The 22,997-nt window shown below is 55.9% G+C and overlaps 2 protein-coding genes across 10 annotated transcripts in view; both read left to right on the forward strand.

Moving 5' to 3' along the window:
• LOC120404150 (perforin-1-like) overlaps positions 1-3,808 on the forward strand; it is a 76,517-nt gene extending 72,709 nt beyond the window's left edge. For 6 of the 9 annotated variants that reach the window (XM_039536155.1, XM_039536158.1, XM_039536157.1 and 3 more), the window contains one exon: positions 2,235-3,808. In XM_039536155.1, the coding sequence (XP_039392089.1) occupies positions 2,235-3,291 (1,057 nt within the window). In that variant the 3' untranslated portion in view covers positions 3,292-3,808. The other 3 variants (XM_039536153.1, XM_039536150.1, XM_039536152.1) reach the window with 3 other exon arrangements.
• Positions 3,809-16,666: 12,858 nt separating this feature from the next.
• Positions 16,667-22,451, forward strand: LOC120402901 (perforin-1-like). Its single transcript, XM_039533473.1, has 3 exons — positions 16,667-16,782; positions 20,472-21,051; positions 21,332-22,451. The coding sequence occupies exons 2-3, from the start codon at positions 20,525-20,527 to the stop codon at positions 22,446-22,448; spliced, it is 1,644 nt and encodes a 547-aa protein (XP_039389407.1). The 5' UTR covers positions 16,667-16,782; positions 20,472-20,524; the 3' UTR covers positions 22,449-22,451.
• The last annotated feature ends 546 nt before the right edge of the window (positions 22,452-22,997 follow it).

Consider the following 22,997-nt stretch of genomic DNA (forward strand, 5'->3'; position numbering starts at 1 on the left):
CAGGAGTCCGGCCTTCCAGCTCCCACCACTACCCCCTGCTCTAGCCACTAGGTCCTGCTCCACTCCCAGAGCCAGGGAAAGCACCCAGAAGTCCAGACTTAGACCCCACTCCCCTCCCAGAGCTAGGAAGAGAACCCAGGAGTCCTGGCTCCCAGCCTCCCCTGCTCTAACCACTAGCCTCCACTTCCCTCCTTGAGCTAGGGAGAGAATCCAGGTGTCCTGGCTCCCCTCTTTAGCTGCCTGACCCCACTCCAGATTTACAATTGGATCACTTATGTCAGGGTCTGGCCCTTCCCCTCAGCCAGCCCCCCTCACTCCCCCTGATCCTGCTGGATTCATTATTGGGGGGGTGCTGTAGGCAGGGGTCCCTCTTTCTGCCTGCCCTGCCTCCCAACTGACGAACCCAGGGAGCTCAGGAGAGCTCAGCTCCCTGCACTCTGACCCAGCTGACATCTGCATCAGGGCGGCCCCTGGAAACGCCGCCGCTCCAGCCCAGCTGCCGTGATCCCCACACGGGAGCCCTGTGCTTTGCTGCAGACAGGTAACCCGGCGGGCAGGGAAGCCCGTTGGACGTGCTGGGGAGCAGCAGTCTGTGTAGGTGTGGGGACATCACCGTACCCCAGTACCCATGCCAGTGCTCCCCAGAGCTCTCTGGGTGGCTGTTCCCCCGCTGCCGCACCCCAGAGGTGGCTGCAACTCAGCGACGGATGAGCTGTCTCTGGACAATATAATTGTCTGGTTGTTCCCCAGCTGCCCCTCCCCAGAGCTGGCTGCAGCTCATTGCCAGGTGAAGAAGCCTGGCACATACAGCGATTTAGGAGGTAAGACATGAAGGGAATTGAGGACCTTCATGCGGGTGTGCACCCTTCTCTCTCTCTCTCTTCCTGCTGGAGGGAACGGGGCTGTGAGTATTTCAGGAAGGTCACCCTACTGCCTGCAGCTCACATGGGGGATTCAGTTCCCAGCACAATGAGGGGAGATTCACCTTGGGGGTGGGGAGCGGGAGTGTGCACAGGTGCTTATCCGCCCAGCTATCTATTGTATGGAATGAGAAATATTCACCCATGTGTCTCATGTCCCAACTACACACAACTAAATCAACTGCCCCCTAGTGGACAGAATCAGAACGGCCAGGTTGAATGTGTCCTAGTCCCTGTGCTGCCCACACCCAGCAGCAACTCTCCTTCAGAATCAGCGGGCAATGGGGCAGGCAGGCTATAGCACAGGTTGTTGGAGAGCTCTTCTCTCAGATCCAGGGAGGGTCAGAGCAGCTTGCAGGCTTCTGGGATGCTGCTAGGATGTGTTGTGCCTGTGGAACTGCCTGCCACTTGATTGTTGTTAATGAAGCCCCTCTCTGTTTCTCTCCCTCTAAGGAGGCTCAGAGACCGAAATCCGCTCCCAGGTAGGGGGCACCATCGCACCCGCCATGGCAAGATCCGATGTCTTCATCCCTCTGCTCCTCCTCTTCCTGCTCCCTGGAGTCTCCTCCGACTGCTACACCGGCACAGCTGAGGAGTGCGAGGAGACCACGACCTTCGTGCCCGGGTACAGCTTGGTGGGTGAGGGCATCGACATCACCACGCTGGAGTGGACGGGGGCTGATGTGGTGGACACCAGCCTGTGGCGCCGCCCAAATGGCGCCTGCACCCTGTGCGAGAACCGGCTGCAGGGGAGGCAGCACCAGAGGCTGCCGCTGGCCGTGGTGGACTGGAAGGTCCACATCGCATGCAACCGGGAGTTCAGCAGCTCAGTGGAAGAATCAGCCGCGGCTGTGGGCCGGGCACTGGCGTTGGATGTGAACAACGACTGGATGTCTGAGCTGGAGCTGCCAGAGAATTCCCAGGGCCCGGCCTTGGCAGGGTCCAAATCCCGGATCACCAGCTACGCTTACCAGAAGGAGCTGCAGGACAAGTACATGTTCGTGCGCCACGAGATGCCCTGTGTGTATTACAGGTGAGAATCCCAGGCCTGGCCCCTGCCCCACCCTGCTCCCGGCAGCACGTTGTTCCCTGCTGCTCCCGCCACCCTGCTCTGTGCAGCCCAGCGCCCCCTACTGCTGCAGCGGGGTAATGGGGTAGCACTGACTGCAAGAGGAGAGCGCCTCCTACTGCGCCCCCACCTGCCAGGGAACCCACGAGTGAGCTCTGGGGAAGTGGGGCCAGTTCGTTCAGAGGGAAGGTGCCGGGAGTCTCTCTGGTTGGCTCCTAACTCCTCTCTCTTTCCCCTCTGGGCAGGTTGAGTCTCACCCAAGACCCCCCACTGGCGCCCCAGTTCTCCAGGGCCTTGAGAAGCCTCCCACCCAGCTACGACTCAGCCACATACCGGCCCTTCCTGGCCACGTACGGCACCCACTACGTGAGCCAGGCAGACCTCGGGGGGCGCGTGCGGCAGCTGACGGCCATCCCGACCTGCCGGGCAGTGCTGGACGGGCTGACAGCCACCGAAATCAAGGCGTGCCTGGACTCACAGTTCTTGCAAGACCTGGGCCTGAGTCAGAGCAGCAAGCAGGGCAGCGAGGGCAGGGGGAGCTCCCAGGCGCCCTACATGGAGAAGCGCATCCAGGTGACGGGTGGCAACAGCTACTCCAAGCAGTTCTTCTCCACCAAGCAAAACGCCAGCTCCTTCTCGGCCTGGAGCGGGAGCCTCAAAACCAGCCCCGACCTGGTCTCCTACTCCCTGATGCCCATCCACACCTTGGTGACCCCCAGCGACCCCAGGCGGGAGGCGCTGAGGCAGGCAGTGAAGAAGTATGTGGATGAGCGGAAGCACAAGAAGAGTTGCCCTCGTAGATGCCCACAAGGGAGTCAGGTCGACTCCGAGAACCCCTGCAAATGCTACTGCCCCGGCAACCCCTTCACCAACTCCATGTGCTGCTCACTCAAGCGGGGCATGGCCCAGCTGAAGGTCCATGTGCTGCGGGGCGCAGACCTGTGGGGAGACTTCCTCAGCGCCACTGATGCCTACGTCAAGGTCTTCTTCCAAGGCCGGGAGCTACAGACAGAGATCATTGATAACAATAACTACCCCACCTGGGACAAAGAACTGGTCTTCAGGCCAGTGACGCTGCCGGAAAAGCTCGGGGAGCTGTCCAAACTGGAATTGGAGGTGTGGGACAGCGACTCATGGGAGGACCGTCTCCTGGGCCGCTGCAACACCAACCTCGAGGTCGGCAGGAGCAACACACTCACCTGCCACCTTGACCACGGCCACTTGCAGTTTTCCTACACGCTGGAGTGTGGGCCCAACCTGGGGGGCAACAACTGCCATGACTACGTGCCTGTGAGAGGCTGAGAGGATAGAACCCAGGAGTCCTGGCTCCCAGCCCCCACTGCTCTAACCCACTAGACCCCACTCCCTTTCTTGAGCGTTACCAAGTCTCACAAGAAAATAAAGCAGCAATGCCTTTCCAAACTAACCCAGCCCATCTCAGAGGGTGCAGGGGTGGGTTTAGACAAATCCCTTTGTTGTTTTCAGTAGGTCTAGTTTTGTTGCTTCCAACTGGAAGTTGCACATTGAAAGTAATAAATGTGTGTGTACTCTGGCATAATTTTGTTTTTATTAAAAAAGTTCTCGTGCTCGCCAGCCGCCTTGGGCGCTGTTGCCTCCCTATGGCACATGCCTGTGTGGAAGTACATCCTAGAGCAGGACAAGCAATTGGCACATCGTATGTATGGAACGGGCAGGCCAGAAAGTTCCCAAATTTGGGGATTTTTTCTTCATTGAACGGGAGTGGGGATTGGAGGCTTCTCAAATTCTAATGACGGGCGTCTTCATTGGCACTGGTCAATCACCGAATCCGCTCTGCCATCCCTTTTACAACTGGAACAGTGTGTTGAAACCCCCTAGTACCAAAAAGCTCCAAAACAAGCCCCCTCCCCAAGAAAACAGCTCCCGCCCCCCCACCCCCCGCCCCCAACTCTAGAAGAATTAAAGCAACTTTTGAAAAAAGCAAGCCCAGTTCCACGGGGTACAATCAGCCCTCCCGCTCCCCAGTGCCTCCTCCTGGGAACGCCCTCCCCTGCTCTCTGGGGTCTCTGCTCGCTGCAGCTCTGGCGCTGCCCTGGTGCCTGCGATTCTCTCAACCAGACTATGTCCTTGTAAAGCATTAAACTAGGGATTGTACCCTCAGTGCTGCTGTCGACTCAGCTCATTGTACCCCCATCAGTGCCCTGTGTACCCCACTTCCTGCAGCCTCTCCCCCCCATGCCAGGAGCTCTGTACCCCCCATGCCAGGGGTTCTTTGCTCCTCCATTCCCCCTCCCCCCATACCAGGGGCTCGGTTTACCTTGCATATTAGAGGCTCTGTTTGCCCCCCTCCCCTTCACTCCCTTCCTACATGCCAGGAGCTGTGTGCCCCACAATCCCTCCCAAGTCCCCTCTTCTTATATCTTTTTGTCCTATCACAGACCTCAGGGTTAAGAACATAACAGCGGCCAGACTGGGTCACCCAGTGGAGGGTAGGAGAATCAAGACCACAGAGGTCAACAGAGCTTTGAGGCAGAGGCCCATCAGAGCAGGCTGAGCCCTGTGCAAAGAGAAACAAACATCAGCTGGATTGTTTAACAGGTGGGGAAATTGGGGTAGGCCAAGGTCAGGGAGTAGAATAGAACCCAGGAGTCCTGGTTTCCATCCCCCTAACCCACTAGACCCCAATCCCCTCCCCAAGCCGAGGAGGGAGCTCTAGTGGGTTAAATCTGTGGGGCCTTGTACAGCAGACACAGAAGAAGGAAGGACACTGGGAGCCTTTGCAATGGAAAATAGTCCATGGAGCCCTTTACTGTACCAGTAGCGATACCCCCATTCCCAGCCGGCCCCAGAGCCGGGGGGGCTCAATGGGAACAGGACACAGGGCCATTCCCCCTTAGGGGGTGCCGGCTCCACTCCAGCCCTAGGGCAGGGGACTGACTGGCTCAGATGGGTGGGGAACGGGCCATGGAGCCTTTCCCCTCTAGGAGGCACCAAACTCCATCCTTCCCCACCACAGCTACCAACTGCCCAGGTATCCCCCACACAGTCACCTCCCACCCCGGCCCCCTTCTGGCCGGCTTGGGCAGATGGGTTATGGGATTCGGGGCCTTTCCTGTCAAGGGGGTGCTTCTGACCCAGCCCCAGGTTTGGGGGGGACTTTACCTTGAGTTTTCATAAGGAACCATCCGGGGCAGGGGGAGGACAAGTGGGTCGAGATGAGCCAGAGCTGCTGGGGTTCCTACAGATCCCAGAAGACCTGTCAAAGCTGATCCCCACTCCGGCACTTCGAGTGCAGAAGGTGGGGGCCCGCAAGGTCACCAAAAATTAATACTGGCCACTCCAGGCTGGTATTAAACTCCCAAAGTTACAGCTTTTCTCCAGGGACTGGAGATGCCTGGAGAAGTATCACTGCCGACTGGTGGATACTGTACTCAGCAGGCCTAACAGGAGACACATTCAGGTTACTTCAGTGATGATAGATCCCAAAGTGTTCACCCAGCACTGAGATGCAGCCACCTCTGGGGAGGGGCAGCTGGGGAACAGGTGCAGGGTGACGTCACACCAGAAGGGCCATGTTTCTTTCAGGTGCAACGGAAACTGGGAAATGTCACTCCACATTGCAGCTTAGAGGTTAAGAATTAAAATAAAGCGCTCGGCGTAGAACCCAGGAGTCCTGGCTCCCAGCCCCCCCTGCTCTGACCCACCAGCACCCACTTCCCCCCCAGAGCTGGGGAGAGAAGCCAGGAGTCCTGACCCCCTTCTATGTTAATGGAGAAAGCCAATACTTGGCTCATGCTGCCGTGGGTGAGACACAACTTGGCTCGGGAGTGGAGAGACAAGGAGGTCAGAGACCCCCTGTGCAGGAAGGTTAAATATGTGGACATGTTTAGTCTTGAGAAAAGAAGGGGGACTCGAGAACAGTCTTTAAATGTGTTCAGGGCTGGTATAAAGAGGACGGGGATCAACGGTTCAGGTAGGACGAGAAGTAATGGGGTTAATCGGCAGGAAGGGAGATTTAGGTTAGAAGAGAGCAGGAAAGGCCCCTTCCCTGCATTTCTACCCTGCTGTCGCCTTGTAGGGCCCTGTCTTCTCCCCGCAGGCCCAGCAAGGGCCGATGAGGATTGATGAAGTGGCTCCTCGCACAGCTCTGCCCTGATCCCTCTTGCAGAGACAGAATCCCAGCCTAATGCCAGGTGCTCAGAGCTCGCGTCAGAGGTTCCGTCACCGCTGGGTTGACCAGCTCTCCTTTGCAGGGCTCAAACGTTATCTTACTGGTGGGTGTCCCTAGCAGATAAAGCTGGAACAGAATTTCACTGGGTCCAAAGTGGGCCAGGCACTGGGACCGGCTGCCCGCCAGCAGACACCCCCGTTGTTCCTCCATCAGCTGCAGGCACGGCAGGGTTTAGCCATAAATCGCTATGGCAGATATGAAGCTTTTCACCCATGGAACCTCGGCACGTGTCCTGGTCCCTTGCTTTTTCCCTAGCTTCCGTGAGGGCAGCCGCGGCTGGGTGAGCCGGGCCTAGTCTCCTTCCGGTGGTTCCTGGCGACACCTCCTGGCTTGGATCCGCATGATTCAGAAGGAGACTGGAACTGGGAATGAACGGATTGAATCTGAGGGCTTGGAAATGAAGCTGGATTCGTGGACAAAATCAGGAGCTGGGGCTATTTTGGCCACTGCCCCCTTTGGAGAGAACTCTGGGTTGGTGATGAAGAGGCCGGGTGGACAGATGGGAGCAAGTTTCACCATCAGGGCAGCCACCTGTACCGTCTCCTGGACTCCACCAGGTAAGGTTCTCGATTCTGGTTGGCCGCATTCCTGGAGGTTTCATCTGGGGACAGAATCTTTACTGAAAGATTAATCTTTAATTCCTGGACATACCCTGCCCCCCATCGTCTCCCCACCCCTGGCACTCACATTAGAGATAAACGCCTCCGTCTGACCGCTTTCCAGCATCTGCTCCTGTTCTATGTCCAACACCACACCGCTGTTGGCTGCCAAGAGAGTAAGGGACTGGGTCAGTTCCTTCTCTCCCCTCTAAACCCAACTGAACCTCCCTGAGGCAGGGATAGAACCCAGGTTTACATCAGTCCCAGCATCCCCTGCTCCAACCAACTCGACTCCACTCCCCTCCTTGAGCTGGGAATAAAACCCAAGAGTCATAGCTCAAAGCCCTCCCTGCTCCATCTCACCAGCCCCCACTCCCCTCCGGCATCCTGCATTCTTAACCTCTATGCTGAAATGTGGAGTGACTTTTCCAGTTGCTTTGGTGATTGAATGAAACCTGGCCTGACTTGTATTTTGTAAAAACTATTGATAAATAAAGCACTTTTAAAAATGTCCCATGTTGCAAAAGGTTTGAGTCTCATGTGATCGGCGCATGTGGCTTCCTGTGTGCAAAGATTGTTCCCCAGGTGCTCTGCCCCAGAGGTAGCTGCATCTCAGCACTGGGCAAGCCCTCCTGGTGTGACATCACCTTGTGGCTGTTCCCCAGTTGCCTCTCCCTAGAGGTGGCTGCATCTTAGTGCTGGGTGAGTACTTCAGGGTCTTTCATCACTGAAGTAACTTGAATCTGCCTCCTGTTAGGCCTGCTGTAGTATGCAGGGGTGACTCTAGCCATTTCGCCGCCCCAAACACGGCGGCACGCCGCAGGGGGCGCTCTACCGGTCGCTGGTCCCACGGCTCCAGTGGACCTCCCACGGGAGGTCCACCGGAGCCACCTGCCGCCCTCCCAGCGACCAGCAGAGCGCCCCCCGCAGCATGCCGCCCCAAGCATGCGCTTGGCGTGCTGGGGCCTGGTGCCGCCCCTGGTAGTATGCTCCCCAATCTGGGTCTATACTGATTATGTGACATGTATGTACCTTGTGAACCTTGTAACCAATACATGTAACCTCTCATAAATCAAGCCTGACATCTTCTTCTTTAACTTGTGCAAATTTGATTTTAAACATTAGCTTTAATAAAATTTAATATTCACCAGTAGGTGGCGATGCTTCTCCATGCATCTCCAGTCCCCAGGAGCTGCTCCTGTAACATCAGTTCCTTCTGTATGTCCTGTAGTCTGACTCAGTGTAGGCCCCTAGGGAGGCTTTATGATTATCCCCTCCCAAAGCCAGCCACAAAACTCTGGAGTCCTGGCTCCAGCCCGTCCCTCACCCTCGCTCTAACCCACTTGGCCCCACTCCCCTCCCAGAGCTGGGATAGAACCCGGGTGAGCCGGGGCTGGGGAGCTCAGACTCCCGGCCTGAACTGGGCAACGTTTTTCAATTTTTTTATTTTAAATGCAGATTCAACTTGACAGAGAAATTTTACAAATTTGTTTCAATTTCTATAAATTCTTTTCGTCCCCGTCCCTAAAATGGTCCAAAATCTTGAAACATTTTGATATTTCAATTCCAGTCAAAAGCTTCTATTTTATTTTTACCTCCACATCAAAGTATTTCATTTGACCCAACATGATTTTTTCCCGTGTTTTCACTTTGCCAAACAACTAATTTTTCTTTCTTTTCAGGTTCACCCAAAATGAAATCCCCCCCACCCCGGGTTTTGGCACAGCCAGCCAACTGCATGAAAATCAAGTTTTCACATCACTCCAATCATTCAGTTTGAGGAGGATTGAGTGTTGGGAAGGACCTGGAGGCTACAGTGAATCGCAAATTGAATATGAGTCAAGACTATGATGCGGGGGAGAAAAAAGTGAATTTTCTGGTATGCAGAACCAGGAGTGTTGTACATAAGATGTGGGAGGTAATTGTCCTGCTCTACACGAAACTGGTGAGGCCTTCACAGGAGAACTGTGTTCTGGGAGCTGCACTTTAGGAAAGATGTGGACACACTGGAGAGAGTCCAGAGGAGAGCAACAAAAGTGAGAAAGGTTTAGAAACCTGACCTGTGAGGAAAGGTTACAAATCTGACCATGTTTAGTCTTCAGAAAAGACTTGAGAACAGTCTTTAAATATGTTCATGGCTAGGATAAAGAGGACAGGGATCAATTGTTCTCATTGACCACTGAAAGCAGAGCAAGAAGCAAACAGTTTAATCTGCAGCCAGAGAGATTTAGGTTAGAGAGCACGAAAAACTGGAATCAGCACAGCATAGTAAACACCCCTTCCCCTCATTTCTACCTGGCTGTCGCCTGGTAATGCCCTGTCTTCTCCCCGTAGGCCCAGCAGGGTCCGATAAGGATTGACAAACCTGTACCTTGTCCAGCGCTGCCCTCATCTCTCTCTCACGGAGACAGAAACCCAGTCTGAACTCACACACACATTAACAGAGCGTGTCTATGAGCACTCCCAAGTTGACCCCTTATATGTCCCTCGACTCAGTAGGTTGGGCTGAGAAGCACTTTCAAGCTGTCACCCTCATATGCCCCAGGTTCAGCACATCCCTTTCCCCACTTTTACGTTACAATTATTTTGGTAGTAACCCACTTGATGAGCAAACCCCACAGGATTTCTCGGCGCTGCAGGGTGTGACGTTGCACTCCATATGATTTTATGAAAATAGGCTAATAAGTGTGAATATAATGTAACTGGAATATGCTTCATGCAAAAGGTTTCTTCTAAGGCATCACTACAAAGCTTATAATCTACAGTGTGTTCATCCTACTTGCATGAATGTATCATTCTTGTATCTGAAACTAGAAATATGAAATATAACTCTGAGGTTCTACTGCAATTATGCAATATGTGGGCCATTAACGGTGGTTTCGAATCTTGACAGCTCCCATTAACCAGATAAATTGACTATAGATGGCTCTGTTTACTTGCAAGACTTCCTGTGAGTCAAGCCAGGGAAGAATGAAGGCTTGGGGGTCTCACAGGACATGTGACCATGTCACCTGCTACTGAAATCCATCTTAAACCTGGTGCTTTTCCATTTAGAAGGAGGGGTGGGGACCCAGAGAGACAGAGATTCCTGCCTTGTTCAAAGCTATATGAAGAGGTGGAAGAGAACAAAGGGGCTGTAGTTATGAGAAATCTTTTAGCTACCACCTGAGCTGGAAGAAGGACTGTACTAGGGGAAAGGATTGGGCCCAGACTAGAAAGGAATCTAGTCTGTGAAAGAAGCTTATTGGAACATCTCTGAGGGTGAGATATTACCTGTAATCAGTTTCTTAATGTATTAGGCTTAGATTTGTGAGTTTGTTTCATTTCGCTTAACTTACTTTGTTCTGTCTGTTATTACTTGGAACCACTTAAATCCTACTTTTTATATTTCATAAAATCACTTTTCCTTATTAATTAACCTAGAGTAAGTAATTAATCCCTGAGGGAGCAAACAGCTGTGCATATCTTCCTATCAGTGTTATAGAGAGTGGACAATTTATGAGTTGACCCCGTATAAACTTTATACAGAGTAAAACTGATTTATTTGGGGGTTTGGATCCCACTGGGGGCTCGGTGTCTGAGTGCTAGAGACAGGAGAACCTCTTAAGCTGTTTTCAGTTAAGCCTGCAGCTCTGGGGGACGTGGTTCAGACTTAGGTCTGTGTTGCAGCAGGCTAGCGTGTCTGGCTCAACCAGGCAGGGTACTGAAGTCCCAAGCTGGCAGGGAAAACGGGCTCAGAGGTGGTCTCAGCACATCAGATAGCAGTCCCAAGGGGGTTTCTGTGACCCAACCCATCACACAGGAGTCTTTAGCTTAGGTACGAGGAGAGTTACTGCAGAGCGAATGGGGAAGCCAAAAACACTCAAGAGACACTGGGGGTGGGGTCCTCACCTCTTTGTGAAGCTTGAATCGATTGGGTTTCCCAGCTGGTGATAGTAGCTGAGGGTCTGGAGCACTGGAGACAACCAGAGCCCCCAGAACCATCACTCAGGAGAAGATAAAGTCCCAATGTAACAGATGAAGATTTTGGATCCAGGCATCAGAACACTCACTTGAGCGTGTGGCGGGGGGTTTTGTAGAAAAAGAGCAATGGTTCAAGGGAGACACTAGATTTCTTGGTGGGTAAACTGATGATTTAAGGGAGTATTTCAAAGCTGTTTTGTTCAGGCTAGACAATAAGAACTGATTAGTCCTGGCTCCACCTGAGGCCGGAGACTTTTATGTGGACTGCAGGTCCCCTTTGAAATGGGAAGGAAATGGCCCTGCCCTGACAGGTCCCCTCCGCTCCACCCCAGAGGCAGCTGCATCTCACACATCCTTGGGTGAGGAATGGCGTGTGGCTGTTGGGTTAAGATAGGAGCTGGCGCCCCTTAGAGGGGAAAGACCCCATTCTCCATCCCCCTAACTCAGTCAGTGCCTCATCCTGTGGCCAAATTAACCCCTGCCAGCATCTCAGAAGGACTCAGCCATCTTTTCCCCCGTGTTCCTATGGCATTTAAAATGTCAGTGCCCTAGGAAACACAGAGCCACTGTCTTGGGGATGGGGGCACACAGAGCCCCTGACATGGGCTGGAGCTTTCTTGGCCTGGCTGCAGAGCCTCAAAGCCAGCCCCGGCCTGGGCTCACACTCCCTGGTGCCCACCCACCCCTGAGGGATCTGACTTTCTCCTACCCATGGCCATCGCTTCCAGAGCGTGTCCAGCCGAGCAATTCTCACCGCCCTGGACTGTTACACAGAGATGCTAATGGGCCACCTGTAGGATGCCGCCCTAGTATCAAACACGCTTCCCCTCTGCCGTCCGGCCGCGCGCCGGGGGCCCGGGCTGGGAGGGGAAGGCTGCTGACCTTTCCCCCACTTTGTGCTCTGCGTGATTTCTGGTAAATGTAAAGTGAAGGCTGGGAGCCAGCGTCCCTAAAAAACTTTTAGTTCCAATTTCCTATTGGCTCTTTTTCTCCATGGTACAAAGCAAACCCACCTATCAATGCCCTGGGCAGGGGGGAGGGTGCTCGCCCACCCACAACTGAAGGCTCCAGCACCAGCCCAGGGGGAGAAACCACTAACAAAGCCCAAAGTTCAACTAAATTCAGGGGAAAACAAATGATCAAACAGGAGAAGGAGGCTACAGGGCCATGCCTCTAGGGCCATTCCTAGGGGGGTGCAAGGCCTGGGGCAACCCCCCCCCCAACCCCAGGCCCTGCCCCTTCCCATCTCTGCTCCACCCCTTCCCCTAAACCCTCACCCCTGCTCTGCCCCACTCCACCCCCTCCCCCAAGTCCCCTCCTCCGAGTGATGCTGATGAGGAGGTGGGCCCGACCCCTGCTGCCGGTGCCAGGCCACCACCCCCCACATTAACCCTCTAGGCCGCCCTGGGCCCCACATGCCCCCCAAAGCACGGGGCCCGGGGCGGTTGCCCCAGACCAGACTATGGACGGGACGGCTCTGACTGGTGCCAACGTCTAGGTATGCGGCAGACACTGAGGGGGTAGGTCTCTTCACGGAGCTCTTGCTGCACAATCCCCAGCTAGGTGTAGGGGTAGCGGGGTCCCCCTCAGTGCGCCGGAGGCTGGTCCTAGCAGGAAGCACCAGGATCAGAGACCTCCTGCACTACGAGCGGGGGACGGGACGGGACTGGGTGGATTCCCTGGCGCTTGGACGTTTCATGGGGCTCTCCACCCCTCATACCTCCTGGCGTGTACTCCCAGAGGTGAGGGCAGCCTTACCGCCCACCTCCGTGGCTTTCCTTGAGTAGGATCTGTGAGCGGGAGCTCCCCGTCCGCCCCTCTCCCCTGCCCTCTGGACCTTTTTATCAGGCCTCTGCCCTGTGAACCCCCTGCCTCCCAACCCACTGCCTCTCACAACATGAGAAGGCTCCATAATCTGCAGCCGGTTCATTTCTGAATGACACGTAGGAAACATCTCGACACGCTCGTGCTCCACACATTCCGTTTGCTCACCCTTGTGTCCCACCCCAATACGTAGAGGCAGCACCTTGTGCCATCTCTTGAGGGTGAGGAGCCCCGGGGAGCCAGCCTTTATTCCACTGGGTTCTGCGGCGCGCCAGGAATATCAGCTGATGGCTCCATGAAGGTACTTGGACATTTCACACCTATCCCCGGCGCCTGCCCTTTTCTGGCATGAGGGAGACTCTGGCGCATGTTTACCTCGCGTGCACCAGGTTGCAGACCCTTCGGATGGAGAAAAAAGAGCTGCCGGTCATACCGGAGCCCAAGGGGGAAGCAGAGGAAGTCGTGTGCCAACAAAGGGCCTGGAGGTGGAAGACTTGGACTTGGATGCAGAGGCAGACCAGGCCCTGTCCTTCCTCTGGGGAGACTGAAACTCCAGTGCTACCTTCTGGAGCTGGGCCAGGAAATCCAGGGCCGGGCTCAGGGTATTGAGCCGGTGCCAGAGCAGGGACAGGACTAGCTGGTTGAGCACCAGTGATTTCCACCACAGGAAGAGGCACCGGAACAGTCCGGTTCACCTCCGCAGCCGCTCAGCCACCCTGCCCTCCAAATCCTGCCTGTTCTCCGATGGAGAGGGATGGGTGGAGGAAAGGTGAATGCTCAGAGGGGGTAGCAGACCCGTGCTCTACTGGATGGCCTGAAGCGTGGGTGGGAGGGAGCTCGCCTGCCACCTGTCCCTGGCCACCAGGTCAGAGCTCCTGACTCAGGTGACCTGGGAGGAGGAGGCTGCTGATTAGACAGCCTGGCAGGCCTCCAACTGCAGCAGGGAGCCTGGGTCCTGCACCACGAGCAGCACGTTGGCGGCATATGCTGACAGGACCACAGAAAACTCCGGCTCATTGTCTAGAGCAGATGGAGGAAGGACTCAATGGCCAGAGTGTGCAGCTGGCCTGGCAGGTGACTGGTTCAGTCAGGGACCAGTTGAGCCTGACCAAGCACTCCACGGAGGTGCACAGCACCTGGAGGAAACCCACAAACAGTGTCTCCAACTTGAACGCCTGCAAAGTGCCCAGGAGCTACCCATAGTCCACCCTGTCGAACGCCTTCTCCTGCTCAGGGACAGGAGGGTGAACGACAGACCATCCCTACACACGAACTCAAGGAGGTCCCCGAGCCCACCAGTGTGGACCCCAGTCACCAGGGCCGTCCCTAGGGGAGGTACAGGGCCCAGGACACCCCCCCTCACTCCAGGCCCCACCCCCACTCCACCCCTTCTTCCAAGCCGCCACCCCACCGCTTCCCGCACCTGCTTTGCAGCCACTCCACCCCTTGTCCCAAGCCCCCGCCCCACCTCTTACCACCCTTCCTCTGCCCCACCCCACCTCCACCCCACCTCATCCCCAATCCACCCCTCCCCCCAAACCTCCACCCTGCCTCTTTCTGGCTTCCACCCGCTCCCCTGAGTGACACCAGGAGCCAGCAGCGTGGGGTGGGGTGGGGCCTGGTGCTACCAGCACCAGGCCACCCTGGACCCCAAATCTGTATTAGAAAAATCCTATTTTAGTTTTGGTATGAATTAGTTAGAATGAAGGATAATAAATGTAGTGTGTATTAAATGCATTGATGTATAGTGTAATTATAATTTGATGTACCCTGCCAGCCACCCTTTCTGAAAGCAGGAAGGAACGGCCTAGTGTGCCCTTGGTAAAGATTAATCAGCCAGAATCTTGTGTCTGAAGCTGATTTCAAGGCAGGAATAGATCCTTATGGTCACCACTTTCTTATAGGTTCAAAGTTAGCATTGTGAAAGAAGCAGAAGGGTGTGATGATTGTTTTCTTTAAATTGTAACTCGATGTTCCTGCTTAAATGTTCATACTGTTTCTGTGTAAATCAGTCCTGTTTTATGTGTGAATGAGGGATGTGTGTGTTAGAAGATAAGTGAATCTAACTGGCCATTACATTAGTCCGAGCTACAGACTGGTACCTTTAACATTGACTGGAGGGACAGTGCGTGTGTGTCTGAATGTGTGTGTGTGTTTTTATGTGAGCATATGCTAGCTGCTTTACTATGGTATTCTTAGTAAAAGTGGCGTACTGCCTTACCCCCTGAAAAGGATCCTGTGTGCTTCTTATAAGAATAACACATCCCCCTGAAGCGCAGGGTCCTCCAAAGCGTGGGGCCCAGGGCAGTTGCCAATCACAGTCAAATGGCCTTAGCTATGACCGTGTAGGCTCTGCTGAGGAGTGAGACGGGCCACCAGTTCCAAAGGTTGTGGTGCAGAGGTCCCCTCAGAGGTGGGCACGGCTCGCCTGTATGACAGGGGTAGCACTCTGCTCCCTACGGACGCGTCCCAGACTATGGCAAGGTCCAGGCCGAGGACGTCCCAGAACACGTGGCAAATTCCACGGTCAGTCTCTCCATGCCTGGAGACCGATCAGTGGGCATGAGACAAAGGGCTTCTGAGAACTCAGCCAGAGTGAGAGGCAACCCCTGCCAGTCCTGGTTGTCCGCGCTGACCGTTGGGAGTCCATCCCAGAGCACCTCGCGGGTGTCACGGACTCACAGGTTGTGCCCACTCTTGGCCCCGTGCGGTCCCTGGGGGGAACCCCATTCAGTGTGACAGCCCTTCTCAGGCGTCCATTCGCTCCCAGGGTTACCCACCCCCGCTCCTCTCTCGGCCTGCGTACAGCCTGGCGGGGGAGGCCATCGACGTGACCATGCTGGGTGGACACCAGCCTGTGGGGCGGCCTGAACAGTCCCTGCAGCCTGTGCCAGAACCCGCTGCAGGGAAGGCAGCAGCAGAGGCTGCCGCTGGCCATGGTGGACTGGAGGGTGCACAGCTGGTGCAAAGGCACCTCAGCAGCTCGGTGGACGAGTCAGCCATGGACGTAGCCCAGGCAATGGGGTCGGATGTGAACAATGACTGGAAGTTGGAGCTGGAGCTGTCGAACGAGTCCCCATTCCTGGCCCTGGGCGTTCCCGATCCCGGCTCACCAGCTACACCTACCTGAAGGCGCACAGGCCAAGTTCATATTCGTGCATCACGAGCTGTCCTGTGTGTACGACAGGTGAGAATCCCCTGCAGCGCCCCCTGCTGGCCCCTGCAGCACAGCATCCTCCTCCGAGCCCCCCGCCCTCCTCTCTGGAGAACAGCGCCCCCTAGTGCGGCTCTAGGGCAAGGGGAGAGCGCCCACCACAGACCCCCTGCCCCAGGGCAGCCAGGGGAGGTCTCTCTTGGCTCCTAATTCCTCTCTCTTTTCCCTCTGGGAAGGTTAAGGAACCCCAAAGCCCCCCCCCAAAGCCCCCACTGCCACCCCACTTCCCCCAGGCCCTGCATCTCCTGCCAGCCAGCTACCACTCATCCGCCTGTCAGCCCTTCCTGGCCACGTAGGGACCCACTAGGTAAGTCAGGCAGCCCTGGTGGGCAGGGGCCTTGGGGGAGGGAGGACAGTGGCTGGGGGGGGGGGGTGCCGGCCTTGGGAGGAGGCGGAGTGGGGGCGGGAAGAGATGATAAGAGGGCAGGGATTGGGGGAGTGGGGCACAGGAAGGGGGCGGCTGCTGTCACTTTATCCACTTGGCACAGGGGTGGCAGTCCTGGGGGTGACTGTAGCGTCCCTGCCCTGTCTCCTCACCAAGTGCTTGGACCCCGCACAGCCCAGGAAACATGACAGCCAGGGACTGCCGAGCTCTGGGCCGGCCTGGGTGGGCAGGGGCTTCCCCCGGCTCTGAGATCGGCGGGGTGGGCAGGGGAGTGGATTGGGCTTCCCCGGCCCCAGCATCAGAGGAGAGAGGTGGAGACTCAGTCCCCAGGAATGGTGCGAGGGCAGGGGGCTCACCCGGGGGTGCTGGGAGAGGTGTGAGGTCAGGCAGTGCCTTTGCCCAGACGGGAAGAGGGAGGAGAGAGGGAGCTCCGGAGAGGGGGTGCAGTTCAGGCGGGGCCTCAGGGAAGGGGGAGGAGCACCCCTGGGGAAAACTAGAAGCCAGCGCCTGTGACGGTATTTATATGGCACAAGCTAAACCCAGGTGACCAGAGGCCTCTTTAGGAGCTGGGATCACTCCAGCTTCTGGCACAGACAAGGTAGGTGCCGTTTAGTTATTGCAAAACTTTTGAAATGTAGAAGAGAAACCCTGGGGCGAAATCCTGAGTTCTTGCAGGGCAGAGCAGGGAGATCCGCCTCCAGGATCTGACCCCACTTCCCGAGCTGGTGCCCGGGTGCCCAGGCAGAGGGGCTGAGGAGGGTAAAGGAACTGCAGCGCTGACTCTGCTGCCCCAGGGTTTCTCGCTGCGTGAAAGCCCCTCAGCCCCCCACTAACCCCTGATCCTCTCCTTGGCCCCCATTCTACCCCAAGTGCCCCTCCCCCATTTCTTCCCCCACTCCCTCTTGCCCCTCAGCTCCCCTCACCCTGCCCAATGAATAATTCCTTCCTGACCCCCAGATCCCAGCACATGCCTGGGGGCAGGGAGAGGGTGTGGACACTGTTACCGCTGAAGAAAGAGATCGTGGAGTCACTGTGGATAGTTCTCTGAAAACATCCACTCAATGTGCAGCGGCAGTGAAAAAAGCCAACAGAATGCTGGGAATCATTAAGAAAGGGATAGATAATAGGACAGAAAATATCATCTTGCCTCTATGTAAATCCCTGGTACGCCCACATCTTGAATACTACGTGCAGCTGTGGTCGCCCCATCTCAAAAAAGATCTATTGGAATTGGAAAAGGTTCAGAAAAGGGCAACAAAAATGATGAGGGGTCTGGAACGGCTTCCGTATGAGGAGAGATTAATGAGACTGGAACTTTTCAGCTTGGAAAAGAGACGGCCAAGGGGAGATATGATTGAGGTCTATAAAGTCATGACTGGTGTAGAGAAAGTAGATAAGGACGTGTTGTTTACTCCTTCTCGTAGCACAAGAACTAGGGGTCACCAAACGAAATTAAGAGGAGGATTTGATGCCCACAGATCCTGGAACAAACACAAGTAGGGGGCTCAGGTCGCCCACAGATCCTGGCATGGCCAGAGGGGGCGAGAGAGGGACTCAGACCCACCCCGTGACTAAATCCTGCCACTCGCCCTGATACCTTGTCTCCCTTCCCGGTGTCCCACCCCTCCCCACACCCTGTCCTGAGAGCAGAGGGGGGCAGCAGGCAACACACATCCCCTGAGGCGATCCAGCACCCACAGACACTGTCTCCCCAGCAAGTTCTCGGCTTTCAGTAGAACCCAAGAGTCCTGTCTCCCATGCCCCTGACTGGGATCTTGGGGAGTGGGGCACCCTGATATTTCTCAATCTGGGCAAACTGCAAAGAATGGGGTAGACAATCCCCAAAACTGGTGGTTTTTCTAATACTTAGATTCACCAAGCCAGCAACAAAGCAGCGTCTGCAATAACTTACTGGTTACGCAGCTCCCTTAAAGAACCAGCCTTGGGCTGCAATCCAGACAGCCAAGTGAAATATGATGAGGATTACTGAAAATCTTGCTCATCATATAAAAATACTGGACACATTCCCCACCAGGACAGTGAATATTTCAGCTCTTACCCAAATGCACTTACAGCCAACTCTTGTGAACTAAACTTAACTTTATTAAAAAACAAAAGAGAGGGGATTGGTTAAAAGATCATTATCCAGCCAGCTATGAACAGAGTTCTTAGGTCAGTTTCATAGTAAAGATGGTGAGGTTTAGAATTGCAAAGAGTCCTTTCCTGAATCTGTTCATCAGGTTATCGTCCCAAAAAGACAGGCCAATGTCCGAAATCAGGGTGATCCAGACTGGAGCTGGAGACCTCAATCTTGCGACTCAAACTTCCCCCATGAAGCTTAAGCATATCTGAGATTACAGGATCAGGGCCCAAGAGTTCTTTTATAGTTCGTGGCTTTGAAGTAAGAGCTTCTCTTTCTAATTAGCTGTGTGGATTAACATAACGCAACTGCCCACCTCCCGCCATTTACAAGTAATTACCTGCATACTTCAAATAGGAATGAAGACAGAGATATTACTCCATTTACAGTTCATCTAAATGTTAACATCTCCTTTGGATCTCTGAATTAACAGAATATAGTGACAGACAGGAACCATTTGGTTACACTGTCAATCTCTAACAGTATATAGGTAAACACACAAAAAACACGATCATTATCTCCTAATATGTCTCTAAAGGTTGAACATGGGCTAGTTAGTCTGCTAATGTTTAATCCTTCTTGGCTCCATGTGCCCCCACCCCCTTCTGACCCTTAGACCCCACTCCCCTCCCACAGCCGGGGATAGAATCCCAGCCCTTCCCCCGCTCTAACGCCTAGACCCAATTCCACTCCCAGAGCAAATAAAAGAATCCAGGAGTCCGGGCTTCCAGTTCCCACCACTACCCCCTGCTCTAGCCACTAGGTCCTGCTCCACTCCCAGAGCCAGGGAAAGCACCCAGAAGTCCAGACTTAGACCCCACTCCCCTCCCAGAGCTAGGAAGAGAACCCAGGAGTCCTGGCTCCCAGCCTCCCCTGCTCTAACCACTAGCCTCCACTTCCCTCCTTGAGCTAGGGAGAGAACCCAGGAGTCCTGGCTCCCAGCCTCCCCTGCTCTAACCACTAGCCTCCACTCCCCTCCCTGAGCCAGGGTTAGAATCCAGGTGTCCTGGCTCCCCTCTTTAGCTGCCTAACCCCACTCCAGATTTACAATTGGATCACTTATGTCAGGGTCTGGCCCTTCCCCTCAGCCAGCCCCCTTCGCTCCCCCTGATCCTGCTGGATTCATTATTGGGGGGGTGCTGTAGGCAGGGGTCCCTCTTTCTGCCTGCCCTGCCTCCCAACTGACGAACCCAGGGAGCTCAGGAGAGCTCAGCTCCCTGCACTCTGACCCAGCTGACATCTGCATCAGGGCGGCCCCTCCAGCCCAGCTGCCGTGATCCCCACACGGGAGCCCTGTGCTTTGCTGCAGACAGGTAACCCGGCGGGCAGGGAAGCCCGTTGGACGTGCTGGGGAGCAGCAGTCTGTGTAGGTGTGGGGACATCACCGTACCCCAGTACCCATGCCAGTGCTCCCCAGAGCTCTCTGGGTGGCTGTTCCCCCACTGCCGCACCCCAGAGGTGGCTGCAACTCAGCGACGGATGAGCTGTCTCTGGACAATATAATTGTCTGGTTGTTCCCCAGCTGCCCCTCCCCAGAGCTGGCTGCAGCTCAGTGCCAGGTGAAGAAGCCTGGCACATACAGCGATTTAGGAGGTAAGACATGAAGGGAATTGAGGACCTTCATGCGGGTGTGCACCCTTCTCTCTCTCTCTCTCTTCCTGCTGGAGGGAACGGGGCTGTGAGTATTTCAGGAAGGTCACCCTACTGCCTGCAGCTCACATGGGGGATTCAGTTCCCAGCACAATGAGGGGAGATTCACCTTGGGGGTGGGGAGCGGGAGTGTGCACGGGTGCTTATCCGCCCAGCTATCTATTGTATGGAATGAGAAATATTCACCCATGTGTCTCATGTCCCAACTACACACAACTAAATCAACTGCCCCCTAGTGGACAGAATCAGAACTGCCAGGTTGAATGTGTCCTAGGCCCTGTGCTGCCCACACCCAGCAGCAACTCTCCTTCAGAATCAGCGGGCAATGGGGCAGGCAGGCTATAGCACAGGTTGTTGGAGAGCTCTTCTCTCAGATCCAGGGAGGGTCAGAGCAGCTTGCAGGCTTCTGGGATGCTGCTAGGATGTGTTGTGCCTGTGGAACTGCCTGCCACTAGATTGTTGTTAATGAAGCCTCTCTCTGTTTCTCTCCCTCTAAGGAGGCTCAGGGACCGAAATCCGCTCCCAGGTAGGGGGCACCATCGCACCCGCCATGGCAAGATCCAGTGTCTTCATCCCTCTGCTCCTCCTATTCCTGCTCCCTGGAGTCTCCTCCGACTGCTACACCGGCACAGCTGAGGAGTGCGAGGAGACCACGACCTTCGTGCCCGGGTACAGCTTGGTGGGGGAGGGCATCGACATCACCACGCTGGAGTGGACGGGGGCTGACGTGGTGGACACCAGCCTGTGGCGCCGCCCAAATGGCGCCTGCACCCTGTGCGAGAACCGGCTGCAGGGGAGGCAGCACCAGAGGCTGCCGCTGGCCGTGGTGGACTGGAGGGTCAACATCTCGTGCAGCTGGGAGCTCAGCAGCTCAGTGGAAGAATCAGCCGCGGCTGTGAGCCGGGCACTGGCGCTGGATGTGAACAACGACTGGATGTCAGAGCTGGGGCTGCCAGAGAATTCCCAGGGCCCGGCCTTGGCGGGGTCCAAATCCCGGATCACCAGCTACGCTTACCAGAAGGAGCTGCAGGACAAGTACATGTTCGTGCGCCAAGAGGTGCCCTGTGTGTATTACAGGTGAGAATCCCAGGCCTGGCCCCTGCCCCACCCTGCTCCCGGCAGCACGTTGTTCCCTGCTGCTCCCGCCACCCTGCTCTGTGCAGCCCAGCGCCCCCTACTGCTGCAGCGGGGTAATGGGGTAGCACTGACTGCAAGAGGAGAGCGCCTCCTACTGCGCCCCCACCTGCCAGGGAACCCACGAGTGAGCTCTGGGGAAGTGGGGCCAGTTTGTTCAGGGGGAAGGTGCCGGGGGGTCTCTGGTTGGCTCCTAACTCTTCTCTCTTTCCCCTCTGGGCAGGTTGAGTCTCACCCAAGACCCCCCACTGGCGCCCCAGTTCTCCAGGGCCTTGAGAAGCCTCCCACCCAGCTACGACTCAGCCACATACTGGCCCTTCCTGGCCACGTACGGCACCCACTACGTGAGCCAGGCAGACCTGGGGGGGCGCGTGCGGCAGCTGACGGCCATCCCGACCTGCCGGGCAGCGCTGGACGGGCTGACAGCCACCGAAATCAAGGCGTGCCTGGACTCACAGTTCTTGCAAGACCTGGGCCTGAGTCAGAGCAGCAAGAGGAGCAGCCAGGGCAGGGGGAGCTCCCAGGTGCCCTACATGGAGAAGCGCATCCAGGTGACGGGTGGCAACAGCTACTCCAAGCAGCTCTTCTCCACCGAGCAAAACGCCAGCTCCTTCTCGACCTGGAGCGGGAGCCTGAAAGCCAGCCCCGGCCTTGTCTCCTACTCCCTGACGCCCATCCACACCTTGGTGAGAGCAGGCGACCCCAGGCAGGAGGCGCTGAGGCAGGCAGTGAAGGAGTACGTGGCTGAGCGGGGACGGAGGAGAAGTTGCCCTCGAAGCTGCCCAGAGGGGGGCCAGGCCGACCCCTTGGACCCCTGCAAATGCTTCTGCTCCGGCAACCCCCTCACCGACTCCACGTGCTGCTCACTCAAGCGGGGCACGGCCCGGCTGAAGGTCCATGTGCTGCGGGGCATAAACCTGTCGGGAGACATAGTGACCGCCACCGACGCCTACGTCAGGTTCTTGTTCCAAGGCCAGCAGCTGCAGACAGCCCGCATTAAGGATGATAACGACCCCATCTGGAGAGAGGACCTGGACTTCGGGGCGGTGACACTAGAGCAGCCCAAACTGGTAATGGAGGTGTGGGACAAGGACGTATTTATGGACGACGACTTCCTGGGCAGCTGCTACACCTACCTCAAGGTCGGCAAGAACATCACGCTCACCTGCAGACTTGAACACGGCCAGTTGGAGTTTTACTACACGCTGGAGTGCGGGCCCAACCTGGAGGGCAACAAATGCCATGAGTACGTGCCTGCGAGAGGCTCAGGGGATAGAACCCAGGAGTCCCGGCTCCCAGCCCCCTCTTCTCTAACCCAACAGACCCCACTCCCCATCTAGAGTTGGGAATAGAAGCCAGGAGTCCTGGCTCCCAGCCCCCCCTGCTCTAACCACTAGACCCCACTCCCCTCCCAGACCTGGGGAATGAACCCAGGAGTCCTGGCTCCCAGCCCCCCTGCTCTAACCACTAGACCCCACTCCCCTCCCAGACCTGGGGATGGAACCCAGGAATCCTGGCTCCCAACCCCCACTTCGCTAACCCACTAGACCCCACTCCCTTACCCGAGCTGGGATTCGAAACCAGGGGTCCCAGCTTGAACCCTCTGCTGCCTTTGAAACCAGGCCCAAAACAAGCCCAACCCATCTCAGAGGGAGACGGGTGTGCACGTGTGGAGGGGGAGGGGGGAAGGGTTATACAAATTCCATTATATTTTTTTAGTACTTCTAGTTTTGCTGCCTACAACATGAAGTTACACATTAAAATTAATAACCATGCGCGGACGTCCATTATTAAGAAAAGAGGTCATCCTCTCGCTCGCCACCCTCCGCGGTCGCCGTTGCTTCGTGGGACATTCCTGTGTGGAACCGTGAAAGCATCTTTCACGCGGG

Source organism: Mauremys reevesii, linkage group 4 (genome assembly GCF_016161935.1).
Source record: "Mauremys reevesii isolate NIE-2019 linkage group 4, ASM1616193v1, whole genome shotgun sequence".
In the NCBI taxonomy this organism is placed as follows: Eukaryota; Metazoa; Chordata; order Testudines; family Geoemydidae; genus Mauremys; species Mauremys reevesii.